The following is a 22505-nucleotide window of genomic DNA, read 5'->3' as shown; positions in this document are numbered from 1 at the left end:
TACCCATAAGATGTCATAGGGGAAAATGGGCTCGAGCTTATGATAAAATGGCACTAAGGAACACATGGAGAGAATGCCTGTGGAAAATCAGGTCCTGCATATGAAAGTACTTTTCACCCTATTTAGAATTCACAAGAAAATTTCCCTTAGGTATAATTTCTGCTAGACTCTGAAAGTCAGTGTCTTTCTAGGATCTATAGTCAGAACTCCCTATGGTGAGGATTGTGATGCCTGAAGTTACTACAATCTTCGGATGATTGTCTTTAGACATTTCTTTGGAGGCATTTCCTATATCAGCAGCTACCAGTAATCTAGTAACCACTAATTTAATCACTTGTGGGTCCTCTAACAAGCCCTCAAGATCTGCCAAAATTTCACAGTCAGTTGGGGACCCTCTCTTACCCCAAGAAATTCCTTCCCAGATGCTTGGCTGGAAAAGCATCCTCCTTCTAGATTGATCTGCTGTTGGACTTTATGATTCTGAGCTGGCTTACTGTTTCATACAGAAGCCTAGAGATATATCTGATTGTTTCAATCACAAGATTCTTCAAGTGAAACATCACAAAAATATTCTTTAACTGTATTCCTCTCAAATTAACTTGCCTGGCTTACACCTTTAATTGATTGACTAATTCAATCAAGCTGTCTGGAGATGTTCTGTGATTGCACTAATTAGATTGAGATTTTGGCAGCCTAAACCCTATATAATGATTCTGTGACAAAATCTGAATATATCTGCTTGCTTGTTACATTAAAAAAAAGAGTCAAAAGAATTCGAGTTTCAGAGTTCAAGTGGATAGAAAGTTCAACTCCAATCTCAGACACTGACTAGCTGTGTGACCCTGAACAAATCTCTGTCTGCTACAGTTTCCTCATCTGAAAAGGGGGAATAATAATAGCATCTACCTTACAGGGTCATTGCAAAGATCAAGTGAGGTAATATTTGTAAAGTATGTAACAGAATCTGGAATATTATTATCATATTTTTTATTATTATCATGTGATTTTCCCATTTTGACTTCACTGAATCTTAATCACCTCTCCTATATAATGAAATTAATATGTATACTTCCTACCTCATGGGATGATTGCAAATAAAGCACTTTTAAAACTATTGTTCTTTTTTTCTTCTTCCCAAGTTTCCTGGTTTTCTACAAACTCAGCTCAAATCTCACCTTCTGAGGAGGTCTTTCTTGGTTTCTCCCATTGTTCTCTAACATCATTTTTCATTTGCACCATATTTTTATTTGGATATAGCTATTTTTATATTATCTTTCCCCATTCAAGATTGACCTCAGACACTAAAAGCGGCAGGATTCTGGGCAAGTCACTTAACTTCCATTTTCCTCAGTTTCCTCAACCATAAAATAACAATAATAATCGAATCAACCTGACAAAGTTGTTGTGAAGATCAAATGAGACAATATTTGTCAAACAACAGCAACAACAAAACTTAGCAGAGTTCCTGGCCCTGGAACATAGTTGGCCTTTATACATGCTCATTCCTGCTTTCCCCCCCATTAAAATGTAAGCACCATGAAAACTAGTACTAAGGTTTTGTTCTTTTTCATCCCTCAGTGCCAGTGTTGTCACATGGTCTTTACTTAATAAAACCTTAATGACTGGTTAAGTTTTGGGTAAATGTGAACTATCACTGCATAGGCTTTTAAAGTTGATGGGAAAAGAATACAAGTTCCAGTATGTTAAAACCAACTTACTGGGTTCAATTTGGTAAATTTATTTCATAACTTGGGCGGCTAAGTGGCGCAGTGGATAAAGCACCGACCCTGGAGTCAGGAGTTACCTGGGTTCAAATCCGGTCTCAGACACTTAATAATTACCTAGCTGTGTGGTCTTGGGCAAGCCACTTAACCCCATTTGCCTTGTAAAAAAAACTAAAAAAAATTTATTTCATAACTAGAAGACCAGCCCAAGATAAGCTCCCAAAGGTTCATTATCACTATGGCTACTAGTCATTCAATGGGACCCCAAAACAGTAGTTTGAATATCTACCTCAGTAGACAAGATGGTATGCATACAAACAATGAAATAATGTGTCAGCTAAGAATCAAAGTGGAATTGACTGTTATGAAGGTTTAAGCTATTTGTAGACAAGATCTTGGTAATGTTTTTTGGGGTTTTTTTTTGCCTATGTATCAGCATTTCCTTCATTGTCTATCCATGGCATAGTAGGCTCTTTATATTGATGATGAAATGAATTACCAAGCAAGCAGAAGCAATGGAGGATGGAATGGGAAAAAGTAACATGGATAAAAGATAGTCTGTTTAGGCTATCACACTTTTTCTTCATATAATTTCCTGTCTTTTAACTTTTCTTCTTATAATAAGTTAGGCTGAGATGTTAATATAATGGAAGAGTCTGAAATGGATATACTATAAGAGAGAAAATGGAAAGCAAATGAGTAAATCCAAAGAATAAATAGAGAGAAAAACAGCTATCGAGATTCACTTATTTCAGAGAATGAGAGTTTTCAGGGTGAGAATTTGGCCCACATAAGAGACTCAGCTCAGGATGGATGCAAACACCCATCTGAAAATCACCCCAGAAGAACGTGGTGCTTCTTGGTAGTTACTTTGAATTTGCACAAACTCTTATGAATGCTGTTCAGTTAGATGGGATGTTGTTATTTCCAAGGTTGGGCTTTAATGCTTTATCTTTTTTTCTTTAAAGAAAACAACAACAATGCTTTTTGATTTCAAAATGAAAACCTAGTTCTATTTAACAGTTGGAGTCAGATTTACAGAGATTCCAGCTGGAACGATAAAGCAGAACTCTGAGTAGGTCTCTGGGCATGTCTAAAGACAAATTCGAGTTTTCTGTTTGGTATAAAGCTGCCTATAGCTGGTGGCACAATGCACAAACTCATCTCCTGGGTACCAGGCCTTTAGTTGGCAGAAATCTAGGGAGACAGTGCCAGCTTGTGCCAATTTTCAATTCTTATGTTGGAGCAGAACCCAAAACTAGATGATTGGAAACCACTCTATCCTATCCACTGCCAACATAGTAGCCCCCCTTATATCTCTAACCAGCATCCTACCAAAATATTGTACATGTTTATTCTTTTTCATCCATAGGTCCCAGAGAGTTTTCTAAGTAATAAAACAAGACAAAACAAAATATAAAATAAAATTCAACTCTCAAATGATTCACTCATTGAGAAGCTGAGAAAGGATCATTATGCTATTTTATAGATACTTATAGATACCTAAAGTGAGGTACATATAATAGTATAGAATAGTATAGAAATTTTCAAAATACTTTGCATCCAAGGCAGCTAAGTGGTGCAGTGGATAGGGCACTGGCCCTGGAGTCAGGAGGACTTGAGTTCAGACACTTAATACTTACTTAGCTGTGTGACTTTGAGCAAGTCACTTAACCTCACTGCCTTGCAAAAACAAAAAAAAAATACTTTGCATCTTTGTCTCATTTGATCCTCACAGTAAAATCTTGTGGTAAATGCTATAGGTATAATTAGCCTCATTTTAAAGTTGGATTAATTGAAACCAAGAGAAATGACTTGCCCAAGATCACACATCTAGTTAAATGTCTGACATTACAGTTTCTGACTCTATTTTTTTAGTTTTTTGCAAGGCAAATGGGGTTAAGTGGCTTGCCCATTGCCCAAGGCCACATAGCTAGGTAATTAATAAGTGTCTGAGACTGGATTTGAACCCAGGTACTCCTGACTCCAGGGCTGGTGCTTTATCCACTGCGCCACCTAGCCGCCTCGAGTTTCTGACTCTTAACTCCAACATTGTCTTCATTATGCCAAATTGCTTGTCAACAGAGAGATCCAGTTATTTCTGCCCATTAAATAACTAACAAAAACTAAATAAATATGAAACAAGAACAAGATTGGTAACTTGCATAACCACACAAGTCAGACTGGAACATTTAGTTCTTTGTGCTCAGATGTTAAGAGACACTTTTTAAAAATATATACAAAGGCTTATCTTCAGGTGAAATAATTTTTGTTTGTTTTTTTCAAAAAATAACAGTCCACCTGGTCAGACTTCTAAACACAGTTGAAGATGTGGTGTTTCTATGAAATCAAGGACTTTAGCCACAGTGAAATATTTTATGGTCTTTTGATTGCCTTTTATACAAAGGATTTTGCAAATGCAGGAAGATTACTATGACAATGGTATTGTTGGAGATATTACTATGATGTGGGCAATATTGGAATTTCATCTGTAGAAGTCAGGAAGGGAAGGGAAAGAAGGGGAAGGAAGAAAGAATGGGAGGAGAGGGGAGGGGAGAAAAGTGAAGAATAATTTAAAAATCTGAATCTTTAGAAGGCAAGAAAGAAGGGAAACAAGAGTGAAAATTATTGAATCAGAGAAGGGGGCTTAGGCCTAGAAAGCTAAGATGTCATACTTTTAATAGCTAGTCTCTCTTCTAAGAGAAAACTATTTTATTCACTTCAGAAAACTAGCATTCTTAATCATTTAAGAGCCATGGGTCATAGAAATTCCTTTGAAGTAGCACTTATTAACATTCTGCCTCTTGAAAAATTGTTTTAATACACTTCTGAGGCCACCAACTTGCTGCTACAGGAAACACAGCTGCTTCATTTAAGTTCACTAAAGTTGCTCACTTAGTTTTCTATTTTATTTTTCAAGTTGATATTCCAAGAATGTCTAGCACACAATAAGCACTTAAATGATTTTTGGTCAAGTGATGGCTCTAGACCTTATCTGCCACTGGGAAGATCAAGGCAAAGGCAGAACCAATAGTGTCATCATCTGGAAAACAACCAAAAAACCTTAAGATGGAAAAGGGGAAGAGGTAGAATGAGGTATAATACATATATTTTGTGTGTGTGTATAGGTATATATGTTATGCTTTGTCCATGGAGATATGCATTACATAAAGAACATTTTGTTTTGTTCTAATCACTCATTAGAGACCCTCGAAGGTCACAGTGACACACATGAAAGAAAGAACTGCTGAAACCTTAAAGAACATAGCTATATCCATCCTTTTCTACTCCATGAAAGTATTTTCTGACTTTTTCTCTCTCCTCATACAATCTTATAATAGTCTTAGGGGATGCTTGAAACAAACATCATATATTCTGTTTCTCTTTTTAAATAAGTTGGTTTAATGTAACTTCTGCACATCACTATAGTCTTCTGGAGCAAATGGCCCCGTCTATTCTCATCATGTTCTCAAGATCCCAGTGAATTGCCTTCCCTGTTATGCTAACACTAATGTCTCACAACCTGGTATTATCTGCAAATGTAATACTTCTTCATTGTTCTATCCAAAATATTTCTTTGTCTCTATTTCTTAGTCTCTGCCTCTACCTCTGGCTGCCTGTCTCTGTCTCTGTCTCTCTCTGACTCTCTCTGTCTCTGTCTCTCTCTCTGTTTCTCTCTCTTCCTCTCTCTCTCTCTCCCTCTCTCTCTCCATATATATATATATATATATATATATATATATATATATATATGTACATATATACAAATAGGAAGAAATATAGATACATATATCTTTAGCCATTTCTCTATATATTCATATATATATATGTCTATATAGCTATGAAGACATAAATTGATAGCTCTATACCCATTTCTCTCTCTCTCTCTCTCTCTCCATATATATATATATATATATATATATACATATATATGTATACACACATACACACATACGCAAATATATGTGTGTATTTGGCATGTTAACTTGAGTACAGACTTTTTACTCTGCCCAATTTCCACTAATCCACCTAAGCATTTTGTGACCAACTCCTCAGTTGATAATGATGTTTGTCCTTTGTTATCAAAGAAGACATGATGTCAGGGAAAGTGATGCCATGACAAGCACATGAACTGGATATGAGGGAGGGGGTGCTGTGCTCAGTCACCAGCCTCACTTTCTCCTCCAGAGACATCTGGGTCCATTGGTCAGATATGAATCAGGATGACTGGAGATGGCCTTGGTTGTGAGCCAATCAGGGTTAAGCAACTTGCCCAAGGTCACATATCTATTGTTAAATGTCTGAGATTGGATTCTAATTCCCATCTTCTTGACTCTAGGGTTAGTGCTCTATTTACTGTGCCACCTAGTTGCCCTGTAACTCTACAGTTAGCATTTTAAGGGTTTGCATGTCATAAAGTGTTGACTGAAAACTGTTTAATTCATAGTTACTTCTCTTCAATCTATTCAATCCATCATTCTTTCAAAGAAGGGACATGTATTTCTGCTACAGAATAAAAAATTGTAGAAGCCTAGAGCTTAAAAAGGACAATAGAGATCATTTAGCCCAACTCCTTCATTGGACATAAGGATAGCAATATTGATGATGACAATGATATTAAAACTTTACCAGTCAAATTTTAAAGGAATAATTGAATTGAATGATTACATTGAACTGAATAACATGCAACATAAGTTGATATTTAACCTCTCAATATCTTAGTCAATTCACTAAGACTGTAAATTATAGACTTTTGCAGATCGTCATTAAGGGAAGAAATTTACCTACCCTGATGAATCATGTCTAGGACAAAAATGAGAACAATCCATACTTACATCAACCTTGAAGTTTTAACAACATTTTTCTCCCCAATTATTAGATTAGACTGTTAGTTCTTTGAGGGCAGGAACAGGATTATTGCCTCTTTTCTGCATCCTCATCAGCAAGGTAGGTACTTAATAAAAGCTTATTGATTATTTGACAGAACAGCCATTAGAGTGTTTATTGAATAGATGAAGAAATGGAGATTTGGCAAGATTAAAATGACTGGGCCACAGCCACATCTATTACCAAAGGAGTCGGAGGTGAGAGACAATCAGGTCTCCTGAATTAAAGTACTATTTGATTCTCTCTCTCGAATAGACAAAAATTTACTAAGTTGGGCTCAGAAGAGTTAAGCAGCTTGCCCCAGCCCCCTTGACTAAAACAAAGCCATTAAGCTTAGTGACAGGCATGCTAAGAACTCGGGTCTCTAAGAACTCAGGTCTCTCTCAAGGCTATATATTTTTTCCCACTAGATCAAAAGTGATTTTCTTTAAGGTACGTCGAGGTCAGATTAGTCATCATGTCTTCCAGGATTCTCCCTAGTGTAGAAATTAAGGTTTCAGATCTGTAATTTTTCATGATTCAAGTCTTCTCTTTAAACACATACACTGAGGCACATAGGCAAAGAAGCTTACACTGACTCTTTCCCAAGCTTTAGACCCCTCCTTAGTCCCTCATGAGCCTCAAAACTGTACGCTGGTGATCCCAATGTGACTTATTTATTAAACAGCCCTTCACTGCAACTTCCTCACAGCTTTGTTTCCCAAGGTTTCAATATGTATCTGTGTTATTGTTTATCCTTGTTCTCAGTTAGCTTTCTTTGTAATAACAAAGATTTAAAAAGCATTGATGCTTCTACTTTGTTACTGTGTGTGTGTGTGTTAGCTGTCACTCCATGTCTAATAAAAAGTCCTGTTTCTCTTAAATTTCTTTTGTGCTATTGATGTGTCAAGTATATTTTTTCTCTTCACGTCTTTTTCAATTTGCATCTCATTTCCTGCTTCAGTTTTTCTAACCTTAATCCTATGAGCTTTCAATATTTTTTTTGTATATTTCTCCTTGGTAAACTGCCCCAGCTTCCCATTTCCCACTCCCAGGGTTCTACTCATAAAATGCAGAAAGATGTACTGGATTCTCATTCTTCCCTATTGACCCACTAAAGATTCCCAGGTTCAGTACTTTGAGCCAGAGGTAGGATCACAGTTTCAGTATGACAGCCAAACTTTAAAGGCATAAAAGGAGGCACCCTTCAAGCAATGGCTATGACAAAAAGTGATTGAAGAGTCCCACCCAATACCCATTTGTTTAGAATCACCAAAAGTCTTAAATAATTCTTTTAAAATTTTTCCTGGAGTCTTCACGGGTTTTTAGTAAAATACTCCCACATGTATTATGCTAAAAACAGAGTAGATTTATGTATAACTGAGTTCTTTTCCCAATTCTTAATGTGGTGTACTTTACTACCATACTATCCAAAAAAGCAGTTATGTTTATACTTCCTTGGTTTTTCTTTTCTCTCCATCCTCTCTTGAAGAGGAGAGGGGTCAAGTAATCATGGAGTATCAAAGAATCTTTCAATAAAAAGTGTTAAGAAATCCATTCCGTAATTGGAATACGTAGGGGAAAGTAATGTGAATCTGCAAAGAATATCTTCCCTGTGGGATGGCAGGGTGTGGATAAGACAATATAAAGTGCCCCATTTCTTATCTCTTTGAAGCCTGCTCCCCCCCAAAAATAAAATGCATCAAGGTATGAAAGAATAATTATAAGTACAATCTTCACTTTCTTTGGGGAAGAATATAGGACCTAGATAATCTTGGGATCAAAGCTCATCTGGTCCAACTTGCTCATTTTATAGATAAGGCAAGTGAAATCCTAGGACATCAAGTGATTTGTTCAAAATATCAGTGACTAAATATACAAGATGGGATTTGAACCTAGTCCTCTGACTCTAAAATCAGCACTCTTTCTATACTACTAAATGATTATGAGCATCTACTATGTGTCAGTCACCATCTCAAGTTCTTTAGATTCAAACAAAGGCAAAAATGGTCCCTACTTTTAATGTGAGACACCACATGAAATTGCTATTTATTTATACAGGATAAATACAGATGATGAATAGAAGTAAGGCACTAGAATTCATAGGGATAAGGAAAGTCTTCTTGTAGAAGGTGGGGTATAGTTAGGATTTGAAGGAAGGCAGATAAGTCAGGAGATGGAGGTAAAAAGGGAGAGCATTCCAGGAATGGGAAAATATCCAGATTTGGGTGATGTGGTAAAGGCAGAACAACAAAGAATTGTCATTGGCCTGTAGATACTAGTGAAGTACAAGGTATAAGAAGATTGAAAAAAAATGGGAGACTAGGCAATTATGAAGGAATCTGAATGCCAACAGGGAATTTTATATTTGATCTTAAAAGGCACTGGAGTTCATTAAATAAAGAGCTGATATAATCATACCTGTTTAGAAAGATTACTCTGGCAGATCAGTGAAGGATGGAATGGATTAGGGAGAGACTTGTGGCAGGGAGATCCACCAGCAAGCTGTTATAATGGACTAAATGTGAGATGATGAAGTCCCACACCAGACTGGTAGCAGCATCAGAAAAGAGGGGGTCATATAAAAGAGTTGTTATGAAGGGAAAGTGCCATTTCTCCCTTTATATCAATATTCCTAAACTAATTTATTGCTGTGGTTAAGACCTCAAAACCCTCAATCTCTCAGAACTTCCTTAGGTCATGATGTGTTAGAAGATAGATAAGTAGGTCTATACATTTTTTATAGGTATATTGGGGATAAATAGATAAACACATATAGAAACTTAGAAGAAGAGTCGGGGCTGGATTTATGTGTGAATGATACATACGTGTGATATATAAATACACACTTAAATACACACAGACATTTACATATGCATATATGTATCTATCTCCAACCTTGATCTTTCCCTTGAACTTCAATTTCCTATCACCAATTCCTTGCTGGGCATTTCAAACTAGATGTACCAGAGACATCTCAAACTTAATATATCTAAAACTGAACTTATCTTTTGCCCCAGAACCTACCTCTCCTCCATACTTCCTTATTTATGTTGAAATATCTCAGTTCTTCCAGTCTCCTAGGTTTATAACCTAGGATATTATCTTCAAACCTTCATTTTCCTTCTCCCCACATATCTCTTGCATTTCTTTCTATTTAAACAGCTAAGTTAGCTACCCTAAGTTCAGACCTTCATTAGTTCTTGCCCAGATTATTACAACTGTCTCCTAATTGGTGGTCCTGTCTCATGTATCTTCCTATTTTGGCCCATCTTCCACACTGTTGTCAAAGTTATTTCCCTTAACTGCAGATATTGCCATGTAGTCTCCCTGCTCAATAATATGCAATGACTTAACCAAGCTCAATAATGGATTTATAGTGGAGTTGTAAATTGGTACAGCCATTTTGAAAACATTTGAGAACATTGTTCAAAAAAAAGTAACTAAACCACACATAATCTTTGACCTGCTGATGCCACTACTATGCCTATATGTCAAAGAGATCAAAGAAAGGGAAAATCCTACATGTAAAAACTATTTATAATAATCCTTCTGAAGTGACAAAGAACAGACAACCAAGGGAGTATCTATCATTTGGAGAATTATCAAACAATTATGGCATGTGACTATAATGGTGTTCTAAGAAATGATGAACGAAATCATTTTAGAGAAAACTCAAAAGACTTGTTCAAACTGATTGAAGAGTGAAGTGAGCAGAATAAGTGAGCAGAAGAATAATTTGTATGTCAATTATTTTGTAGAGATAAACAATGTAAAGAAATTTTAGAATCCTGATCAATTCAGTGGCTATCCATGGAGCCCAAAAATGTAATGATTAGTTAGTTATTCACCTCCTAACAGAGGAGTGATGAACTGAGGATGCAGAAGGAGGCATATACTTGTTTGAATGTGGCTACAATCAGAGTTATTTTGCTTGACTATGAATATATGTTTTTTTAAAAAAAACTGTTTCTGTTCTTTTGATATTTAGGGGTCATGGGAAGAAGGAAACCCCAGTGTTGTTCATTAAAAAAAGAACTTTAATTTTTTCAAATTAATCTGATTAACCTTGCCTCAAGAATAAACCTCTCTATTTACTGTAATAGAGTACAAACCCCTCTATTAATTGTAAAATCCTTCGGAAACTGACCCTAAACTATTTACGGTATCATTGCACATTTCTCCCTCAACAAGGTACCTAGAATATACCAAATTCTTAATAAATACTTGTTTTCTTGACTTGACTTATATATACTCTGCAAATGAGCCAAATTTACCTCCATTCTCTTCATGCTATGCCCTGTCTCTGTGTCTTTCTACTATCTATTCCCAATGCTTGGAAGGCCTCTTTCCTTGCCTACACTTCATAGGATCTCTCTCCCTTCAGTTAATGAATAAGCGAATTTAAAAACATTTATTAAGTTCTTTCTACATAACAAGCACTGTGCTGAATACAGAAGGCAAAACTTGAAAAATCCTTTATGGTTCCTGGCATTCTAATTAGAAGAGACAACATATATAAGAACATTCAGCTACAAAGACAATGAACTCTTTCTATATTCTTTCTGAGTGAATTCATTATCTGTCATGAGATAAGATTTTGTCTCTTTAGAGATGACTCAAATCTATATGTCTAGTCCTTATGTAGCTTGGGAATGGGGAAGGAGGAGAGCAGAAGAGAAGGGAAGAGAGGGAATGTATTGATGAAATATTTCTCGTGTCACAAACTGCAGGTTGGCATCTCCACCTGAAAATCTTCTGGGCATCTCAAACTCATTGCTTCCAAAATAGGATTCATTGTCTTCCTCTCTTCCCCAACTTTCCCATAACTTCCTCATTTTTCTTTGGGACATCTTCCCAATCACTCTTGTTTCCAACTTGGAGTCAATCTCTATTATCTTTTTCCAACACTATTCAGTCTATCATCAAGCTTTGTTGATTCTTCCATATTAACTCTCTTGTGCATCTTGCCAACGTGCCAAATACATTGGATAGCCTAGAGTCCAATTCTATCCATTGCACAAAATCATAATTCATACTAGAGAAGTTTTTGAAAAGCCTTCATATCTTTTACAACTATACCTATATCTTCAATCATATGACCACATCTCTATTTTAGGCCCTTATCATCTTCCTCTGAGACTATTGCTTTTCTGGCTTGATCTCCTACCAACCTAACTTCCCACCAATGTATTTTTCTAAAGGACTTGAAATTCACAGATCTTTCCTACCAAAGAAGCATAGTGCTTCCCTATTGCTTCTGGGATAAAATATACAAAAGTACTATTTGACTTTTAAAGTCTTTTACCATCTGACTCCAAGCTATCTTTCCAAAATTTATATTACATTCGCTATCCCTCAGGTACTCCATGTTCCAGACAAACTGGCCTTCTTGCAATTCCTTGGACAGGATATTCCATTTCCCACTTCCCCAACTTTCTACAATCCATTCGCCATGCATAGAAACCTCTCCTTTCATTAAAGGCTCAGCTCAGGTGTCATTTCCTACACAATGCTATTTACTCTCTCCAAATATTTGTAATCTCTCCCCAATAGCCCTATAGAGATTATTTTGTCCTTGCTTAGTATATATTTCATATTTGCTGATCTAAGTTCATGATGATGTTTCCTGTAAAATACATATTTCTTGAAGGCAAATCTAATTTTCTTTTTGTGATTTTGTAACTCTGATACCTAATGTTGCACCTGAACTAGCTAAATTAAATTTACTCACAGGAATCAGAACCAATGCAAAGGTTAAAACTTGAAGTCTCTATACCCAAATTAAAGAAAAACCCTCACCCTTGTGAGCTACTACTTGCTGCAGGTCTTAAGACTTTCCCATGATACTGACAAGTAATCACAAAATACCCATACACAGACATGGAGAGTGGCATTTCTGGCATTCAAAATTTGAACTTATAAAAATTAAGATGTAAAAGCATCCTTGTTGCTCATCCCTTCCTTCCCCCCCCTTTTCCTTCCCCAAATGACCTTGTGTTTGGAGCCAGTTTGGCACACAGCAAAAAAAAAAAAAAATACTAAACTTAGGGAGGAAAAATGAGGTTGAATCCAAGACTATACATGAATAAACTGACTAGGTGTGTGACAACTGGAAAATCACTTAACTTTTCAGTGTTTCAGTTTTCCAAACTGTAAAATGGGGATAATAATAGGAAAATCATTGAAAAACTTCTTTCAGGGGTGGCTAGGTGGCATAGTGGATAGAGCACCGGCCCTGGAGTCAGGAGTACCTGAGTTCAAACTGGCCTCAGACACTTAATAAATTACCTAGCTGGGTGGCCTTGGGCAAGCCACTTAACCCCATTTGCCTTGCAAAAACCTAAAAAAAACCTTCTTTCCACACTTATTCTGATCCTCTGGACTTAATATCTGTTCCCTAGGTACCTTTTCAGGAGCTGAGGACACCTCTTCTGATTATGAGTTGTTACTCAGAACTGCTATTAGAGGAAGTCCTCTGACCAGAAACACTAATTCCTTTTCTGGATTCACTCTAATTTCTCTGTATTTTAATATCTTGCCTTCTTCCAGTGAGAACATTTTGCTGTTCAGTTCCTTTTCGTGCATATTCTTCTTCCCTTAGAAATATACTCCCCATTTTTCTTTTTTTGCTTATATTTGTATTTACAGTACCTATCACACAGTAATCTTGGAATAAATGCTCTCTATCTCTCTCTACCCCTCTACCTATCTAAGCTGCATTTGTTTGCCCTAGGTGACCATGTAAATTACCTACTTTTAGATCTCATTCTGGGTGTAAATATACCTAAATTTTTGGCAAATAATTTACCCTTGTTTCTTGCAATGGCTATCTCCATAGCATTACAGAAACAACCTTTGTTTCTTCTCTTCCAATTCTTCTTCTTCTTCTTCTTCTTCTTCTTCTTCTTCTTCTTCTTCTTCTTCATCATCATCTTCATCTTCATTTTCTCCTCCTTTTCCTCCTCATTCTCCACCTCTTTTTTCCTTCTCTTCTTTCTCCTTCTTCTTCCTCTTCTTCCTCTTCTGTTTTCATCATCTTCTTTTTCATCTTCATATTTTCCTTATCGTATTCTTCCTCCTCCTCTTTCTTCTTCTACTCCATTTATGACTCTATCATTTTCCTCAATAGTCCAAAATAAACAGTATGATGAGTGCTTTTGGTCTATGGGGGAAGAGGAGATGTAGGAGAGAAGGAATTGTTTTTTTTCCAAACTGGCATGGTAGACTCTAACTCACTGCTACATTAATTGAATATTCCATACCCATCATTTCTTAAGAAAACTTGTACAAATAAGAGATGCAGATGACATGGTCCTGGACCTCAAAAAGTCAATAATAAGATATGGAAGATAAACACATAAAATTCTAATGGATTGAGTTTCATGCCTACCCTTCCTCCAAGGTTCATTTCAGTTCTCACCTATCATCCTGTTAACTTCAGAATAACTCCAAAAGAGAAACAGGAATGAGACTGATATTATACCTGTATAAAAATCAGTTAATCAAAAGGCATTTATCCAGGGCCTATTATGTGCCAATTACTTTGCCAAGAACTAGGGATACTAACAAAGACAAAAACAACCAACAATAATAACGAAATAAAACTAGTCTTTGCCTTCAAGGAGTTTACATATTATTGGGGGGGTATGCAAATAAATAGCCAAATACAAGCTGCATGAAGAGTCAAAGGAATCTTAGAAAAGATTCAGGTGAATGTGTTTGAAAGTATGAGCTGACATTGAAAGAAGTCAGGCAGAGTTTCCAAGAGGCAGAGGTGAAGGGGGAAAGCATTACCAGCATAAAAAAAAACCAGTCAGGACAAAGGAATGAAGCTTCTAATGGACATTTGAGGTAAAAGTAGTTTTGCACCCCACTTTAAGATGAGGAAACTAAGACCATAGAAATAAAGGGAGTGGCACCAGATTGCACCTGTACTAAATAGCAGAGCCAGGGTTCAACCTCAGTTCACCTGATTCCAAATTCAGGACTTCTCCCTCTGTATCACAAGGAGATAGAATTAGTCACAGAATGTTTTCTGGAAGAAATGAGTTCTGAATTGGCTCTTGAAGGAAGTCTTGGGTAGGGGTTGGCAGACTGGACAGGGGAAGGCATTCCAGGTGGAAAGGAAATGACCTGAGCCAAAGTGCAAAACTGACATTAAGTAAGAAGTGGGTTGAGGGCAATAAGGTGACTGAATGGTTTGGAATGCAGGGGCCATGCTGAAAAATAACAAAGGATAAGGTTTCCTCTTGCTGTAAGTCTGAAATAACTGCCCCAAAGGAACCAGCTTTCACTTTACATCCAATATTACAAGGAAGAAAGACAGAAAGACAGACAGACAGACATACAGAAAGAAGAGAGAGAGAGAGAGAAAAGAGGGGAAGAGAGAAAGAGAAAGAAGAGAGAAAGAAAAGAGGAAGGAAGGAAGGAAGGAAGGAAGGAAGGAAGGAAGGAAGGAAGGGAAGAAAGAGAGAGGGAGGCTGGAAGAAGGGTTGAGAGAAAGAGAAGGGAGAAAGGGAATAAATAGGAGAGAGGGAGAGAAGAAAAGAAAGGAAAAAAGGACAGAGGAAAGGAAAGGAGGAGGGAGAGAAGCAGAGAGGAAGGAAGGAATAAAAAGAGGGAGGAAAAGATAAAGGAAGAAAAGAAAGGAAAGAAAAAGAAAAGCACAAGAAAGAAAAAAATAAGTCTCATAGAAGACAGCATGCAAAAATTTTTAACTAGGGTATCCTGCACAACATTTTGTCTTGGCTTCCTCCTGAACTCTCTTCTCTTCACCTTGCTTGCCTCTGTATCTGTTTTCCCTCAGTCTGACTTTGATACTACTCAGTCCTTCTTAGTATTTTTAGATTACTTTTGATTTGAAACAAAAAATTTTCTTCCAAATGTTTTCCTCTTCCTTTCTCTACTTCTCAGTCTCTTTCACCCCACTCTTGCCAGTATCTTTTTCTTTGCCCTTCTACCTCCATTTCCTTTTCTCTTTATTTTTCTTTCAATCCTCATGTGCCCATATCCCCTCTTATTCCTCCTCCCCTCCCTCTGTGTATACCTCTCCTTCCAGCTTTGGTGTCAAAAGCCAATATCTGGTCCTTCAAAATCTGCCCTACCCAGAGGGCCCCAGACAACACTTTAGAATAATCTTACTGTCAAGAAAACTGGCTGGACTCATTCCCAGGCAGGGAGGAGCTGCGGTTAGGGATGCACTAGCCAAGAAGCTTCTTGTCTGCCTGAGTAATGGGGTAGGGGAATGGTCAATTCTCAACCATAAGTGTAATGTCAGCAGTTCCATAGGGCAGGTGGGAAACTGTGCTTCTAAGTCTTCTGAATCCATTTCAGCAGAGAGACAGTATGACCTTAGTCTTTGGATGCTGGAACTTATGAAAACTGAGAGGTCCGAGGAAGAAAAAGACAGAACAATAAAAAAAAAATCTCATATTCTCACAACCTTAGGAAAAGGCAAAAGCCCCAAACTCAAATTCTAACTCCATCATCTGGCTTCCTTCCTTCTATCCTAATGCAGAAGGAGTAACAGAAGGGAATGCTCAGGCTCTGTTTGATCTCTTCCCAGCTCACAGAGTGTTTATCTCCCTCCCTCCTTGGTCCCCTACCCCCAAAGCCTTCCTCCTCCCTTCCCTCCTTACCCCCTGCCCTGGAGATGATTCACTCTTTCATTCCATCCTCCCCACCCCACTGCCATCTGTTTTCCTAATGATGGCATCAGATGAGCTGTTTTGTTGGCCTTCATCATATAACAAAGCATCCTCCATGCTAACTAACTTGTATTCCTCATTTATTCCCCTCAAAATGCTTTAAAAATGATGGTTTTCCTTATCCCTACCCTATCACCTCCCCCCATTATTTTCTCTTCCCCCACCCATTAACTGCACCCTCTCTCTTGGCCTCATGTACATCATGATTTTATCAAGAAACTGGATCCAATAAAAAGAGAGACACAAATGAATAGGGGGATTAATGTGTGTGTATTTGGCACCAGGGGGATTTAGAAGTGGGGGTGCTGGAAGACAAGACAGTCCAACTGCTCAGGCTCCAATGAGCAAGGATGAGCCAGGATTACCCAAGTGTTACTGCTAAGTAGCTTAATTATTCCCAGTGAAAGCTTTGGAAGACAAACCTGTGGTGGTTGAGGATGGAATAAGTAAGTATTTGTCATTGACCAGTTCCAGGGTGGGAAGGTTTCAAGTAAAGTGGATCCCTCCCCCCCCACTTTCCGCACATGTCAATTCTCTTTCATCATTCCCTTTTGAGATAGGCCCCCCCCCAAAGGCTCAGAACCTTTTCCCTGCAGAAACACTATGCTTATATTTTTATCTTATATCCACTCTAACCCCTCTGATTTGTTAAAGTAGTAATCTGCTAGATTCCTGACCTAGAAAGTCAACTGGAGAACAGAGATTTGAATAGAACATGTATTAAAGCAACATTGGACCAGTCTAAGTTGAATAAAATACAGGTTTTAGAGTTAGAAGAACTGGGTCCAAATATCACCTTCAATGACCTTGAATTTATCCCTAAACCTCTCTAGTATTCAGCTCCTTATTCATAAAATAAGGGGATTGAACACAAAGACATTTGAATTCTTTTCCAGCTCTAAACCATCCATCCTCTGACTCTGTTGTATGATTCCAGCTATTCCGCAAATCATCAAGTCTAATTTCAGACTAATCAAAACAAATCTTGGAACATTTCTTTTTTGTTCAAATGAGATTTTATATATATATATATATATATATATATATATATATATATATATATATGTGTGTGTGTGTGTGTGTGTGTGTGTGTGTTTGTGTGTGTGATATATATAATTTATAAAATGCATTGCTAAACATAAAGCACTATAATACAGGCTAGTTATTAGTAGTAGTAATAATTTTTCCTTCACTAGGCTAAGACTTGATTTCATCTACAAGTAAAAATACTGCCACAGATGTCTTTTAGATACTCCAAAAGCCCTTGACCAAATTTAGATTCTAATTATTTCACTCAAAGAATTGCCAACTTCAGAAGACCCATCTTCTAATTTGTGGAGGTTTCAAAAAGTTCAGTGTTGTAAGAAAGAAGTTAACGAAAGGATCCTCTTTTAATGGACTAAATAAGGATGTCACAAATTCTTTACTAAGACAGGACATGGGAGGGGAGGAATAAAATAGCTTACCTCACATGATTGGATGCAGTGAACCAGGCTGGGATCTGGGTGCCACCTCCGTCTACCAGTACATACTATATTCTGAGAAGGAAAAGGAGGAAAATAAATTATTAGTTCAATGTAAAGATAAATCAAAGAGACCCATAGCTTTCCTAACCTTAGGGCCACTTTATGAGACTCATAGATCCTTGTGAGTTCAACCTACCATGGCTAATCTCCCAGGATATCCTTCTATTAAGAGGAAAACAGTTGTTTGTAGAATTAAAAAAAAAAAAAGGTCTCTGAATTTATAATTCAAGAAACTGTATTGGGATTTTGACTTAACTTCTTACTTTCTGTGTGATCTTAAGCAAGTCACTGCTCGCCAAGCCTCAGTTTCCTGAGTAACAAGGTGGAATTGGACAAGATGACCTTCAAGCTCCCTTCCAGCAATAAATCTATGATCCTGCATTCTATCAAAGGGGCCAGAGTGAAGCAAACTTTCCTGAAGTCTTCCCACCTCATAGAATGACCTTATAGGAAGTAATCAGGTTCTAAGTAGACATGGCTCCTTGGACCTCCGATGTAAATGTCTAAATAAGGAATAGAAGTCCATTGAGTTCTCACTGTGATCTTGTCAAAGTTATAAATCTTTCCCTTCCATAGGCCATAAAAGGGGGAACACTCATTGTTTAAGCACCTCGTAAATGTAGCTCTTTGAAGCAGCTGGGGATCAGTATGACACCAAAGGAAAGCTTGGGGGGGCAGTTCACTCCTGCCCAACACCCAGTTCTCCCATATTTCAAAACATCACTGCTGTTTGCCCACAAGACTTTGTTTGCCGTCCTTTGCCCTGGGTGAAACTCACTGTTGACATATCTAAGTACTTTTCAATATTGCTGGCTTCAAAAGTTCCAGGGAACTCTCTTCAGAGAAAACAAGCTGATCCAAAACAGGAACAAAAACTCTTTTCCCATCTGGCTACCCTCTCTATTTCCCATCCACCCACCCCCAGGCACCAGCATTTCAAACACCAATATTTGGAAGAAAAGAATAGTTTGGCAAGGTGAGAGTTCTTCCTTTAAAAAAATGTTTATACCGCCTCCTAAAATTGAAGCAGTATATTTTATAATACATATACAGTACAACAATTAGATTACTGATGCACTCATTAGACAGGCAGTTCAATCAATAATTAAAACAGGACCTACCGGATTTATTTTATATGGGGGTGGGTGGGTGAGTGATGAAGCATCTCTATTACGCATATCCTGGAATATCCATTCCCTCCCAATGAAATTCCGCTTTTAGACTAAACTCTATTCCCCCAATAAAAATCCCAACCATTTAAACCCATTTAATTTAGAATTGTGATAAAAACAAAGATATGGCTAAAGGCAACATTGTGTTATGCAGGGGAAAAAGAATGAAAAAGCCGAGAAATACAATAAAGGGAATGGGGGATAAGTTGTGTCAACTTAAGAAAGGCTGCTTTAAACCACTTTAGAATTACTCACTGATATATAAGCAATTAATACCCATAAGTGATATTGGCCATCTATTAAAGCAGTTCTATCAAGAGTGTTGCTTGGCAATGTCTACAAGTTTTGCTAGTTGCAAATAATGACCATCATATGTTTTAAAACACTTTGTAATTCAGATAGTCATTCTTCCTGAAATAGTCTAGATTTTGACAAGTATTATAGTTATTTATTTGCGTACATGTCTAGTCTCCCTTACAAGACAATAAATACCTTATGGGTCACAATTGGTTTTCATTCATCATAGTATTTCCCCTCCCTCACACACTTACCACACTACTTTCCATCTAGTAAGCATTCAGTAAAAAGCTAGATGAAGGAATGAAAGAGAGGGGATGTTTAATCTTTTTTAACAGCACTCATAGCTGAAGCCTCAAGGCATTCTGAGGATGAGATAGGAAACAGCATATGCCAAGAAATCAAATCACCCCTAACAACTTTTCCACAATCTCCCCTCAGATAATGATAGAAACAGCCCAGGATTTTGAAGCCAAAAACCAAGGGAATAGTAGAGTCAATAGACCTATTTCTAATTCAGCACCCAAAGCCATCTTTGAGGGGAGAAAACACTGAGAAGCTAGGGTCCATCTCCCTCATCACCATGAATAATAACTACTGGCTAACTGCCAATAACAGATGGACAAGTTCAGGAACCCTCAGTTTGACTGTATCCACAGACCACCTTCTTCCACTGAGACAACTCTTATGGACAAGGGGCCAGTTATCCAATAACCCCAACCAACATCCAATTTCAATTCACAAGGCAGACAAACCAGCCTAGCTGAAGCAACAAGAGACCCTGAAGAAGAGACAAAAGGCAGCGTGTCCCAAGAAGGTTAAAAGCATTATTTTCATCTTGAGCATCATCTCTCCTCAGACTCTGAGGAACCTGAACCTAAGAATTTTGAGAATAACGGTGCTTACAAGTCCATTGTTCATGGTTCAACAAGAAAAACTGATTATGAATTCATCATTGGAGAAGACATTAAAGTATGCTAGCAATTTGCTTACCATGTGCCATGGAACCCTAAGATCTCATTAAGCACCTCTAAAAGATCTGTGGAGAAAAATATGGCAACTTTCCAAAATAAAACACCAAAATTTGATCCTGGTATCTTTCATTTTTATCAGATTGACTAACTTTGGATACCACAGTTAATATTGTAATTTATTTGGGGTTCCAGAACATGCAATCATACAGTCAATTGGTTAATAAGCAGCTATTAAGCATTTGACATGTACCAGGGACCATAATATATTGGGAAAACAGAGGCAAAAATAAAACAATCCCTGCCTTCATGAACATTAAAAGGTAGATATCTCTCTGTTCACAAATTAGAACACACAGAAATACAAATTTCTGGATTTTAAAATCTTGACTAAGCAGGACGAACTTTATAATCCTCACCTCTCCTAGAAATGTCAAATTTTAGAGTTGGTCTATTTAGCAGCTCTCCAAACACAGGATAGCTCTCCTCTTCAAAACTCTTGCCAGAAGGATATGCAATCTCTTCCCTAAGTAATTTTATTTTAATACAAAGTCATATCAAGAAAGAGAAAGTGCCAATTATAAGGAGGTAGGGGAAGGGAAGAATGGCCTCCAGCAGATAGTGTTACAGATAGTGGATTTGGAAGGAAATTTTAAATTCTAAGATGAATAGGGAAGGAGAAAATGTTATACAGTGAAAGAAAGAATTGCTCAGAATTGTACAAAATGAAATTGTATGAAATTTGAGTCAGTAGATAGAAGAGTGTGTGTGTGTGTGTGTGTGTGTGTGTGTGTTGTGTGTGTGTACGTGTGTGTCCATGAAATAGTTAACTTTCCAGTTTCACTCTAACAGAAAGTATATTAAGGGAAATAATATAAAATAAAGTTAAAAGATAAGATGGAAGTCATGCTACAGATGGCCTGTGGTGACAACATGAAGAACTTACAGTTTATCCTATAGGTAAAATGGAGTTATTAAAGATTTTTATTGTAGAAGTGACATGATCAGATCTCTATAGTGAGAATATAAATTTGATATCCATGTGAAGGAAAAATAGAAGAGACTGAAAGAAAAGAAATCAAGTAAGAGTCTATTGCAGTCATCCACATGAAAGATGATGAGTCTTACTGAAAAGCTGCAGAGTATAAGAGGTGGTATACATGGGGGGAGGGGGCTTGTGGAGCAGAGGACATTTGAATTGAACTTAAGTAGATGGAACTTATTTTAAGAAAGGAAAGAAATTCCATCAATGTCAATGTACATTGATAGAGAAAAAATTATACTACTGTGGCATATGAACAAAATGAAATATTACTGCACTATAAGAAATAATATGAAAGAATTCAGAGAAGCAGATTTATGTGACTTGATTTAGTAAATTAAATAGAAAATTAAAATGATATATATATGGCTACAACAACGTATATGGAAAGAACAATAAAATGAATTTGAGTGCAATAAAATTATAATGACCACACTACACAGGAGAAATAAGAAAATATACCTCATCCCTTTCATTAGAGGTGTGAGGTGATTTTAGGTGGGAATGTTGTATATGCTGATACACAAATAAGCTTTCAGAGACTTGAACTTTCTGAGCTTTATTTTTATCTTTTAAATTTTTAGAATAAGAGAAGACTATCTGGAGGGGGAAGATTTATATTCAGGAAGAAAGGAAGGAAGAAAATGGTAGGAAGGGAGGAAAAAAGGAAGGAGAAAACAGGAAGGAAAAAACCAAGAAAGGAAAAAACGAAAGGGAGGAAAAAAAGGAGGAAGGGAAGAACAAAAAAGGAAGTCAGAAAGAGAAGAGGAAAAGGAGGAAGGAAGGGAAAAGGAAACAAGGAAAAGGAAAAGGAGGAAAAGGAAGAGAAAAGAGAAAGGAAGAAAGAAAAGAAGGAAGGAAAGAAGGGATGAAGAAAGAAAATTCAATAGCTTTATATAAGAGAAGTGAAGAACATTTCAGCCATCTTAGGCCAAAGCAGGGAATAGGCAGAGAAATTGTTTGGCTAAAGAATAGAGTGCTTTGAAAGGATAGCAATATGATAAGGCAACAGCAATTGTGGGAATTCTTGAATGTCAAGTTAAGGAGTGTGACTATGAATTGATAGGCCATAGGAAGACACTGAAGAGCAGAAGAGTGACATAATGAAAAATTATTCAGGCAGCAGTATTGAGAATGGATTAGTGAGGGTTGAAAGGAAATGAAAAAGTCTGTTAGAATACTATGGCAACAATCTTG

The 22505-nt window shown here is 37.1% G+C and overlaps 1 protein-coding gene across 2 annotated transcripts in view; it reads right to left on the bottom strand.

Annotated features, from left to right (window-relative positions):
- The window catches only part of PAPPA2 (pappalysin 2), a 372249-nt gene that overhangs the window by 40599 nt on the left and 309145 nt on the right, over positions 1–22505 (bottom strand). For both annotated transcript variants that reach the window (XM_074222103.1, XM_074222104.1), the window contains one exon: positions 17767–17838. In XM_074222103.1, the coding sequence (XP_074078204.1) occupies positions 17767–17838 (72 nt within the window). The remainder of the gene's footprint in view (positions 1–17766; positions 17839–22505) is intronic.

Source organism: Macrotis lagotis, chromosome 2 (genome assembly GCF_037893015.1).
Source record: "Macrotis lagotis isolate mMagLag1 chromosome 2, bilby.v1.9.chrom.fasta, whole genome shotgun sequence".
NCBI lineage: Eukaryota > Metazoa > Chordata > Mammalia > Peramelemorphia > Peramelidae > Macrotis > Macrotis lagotis.
This window is presented reverse-complemented; position numbering and strand designations above follow the sequence as displayed.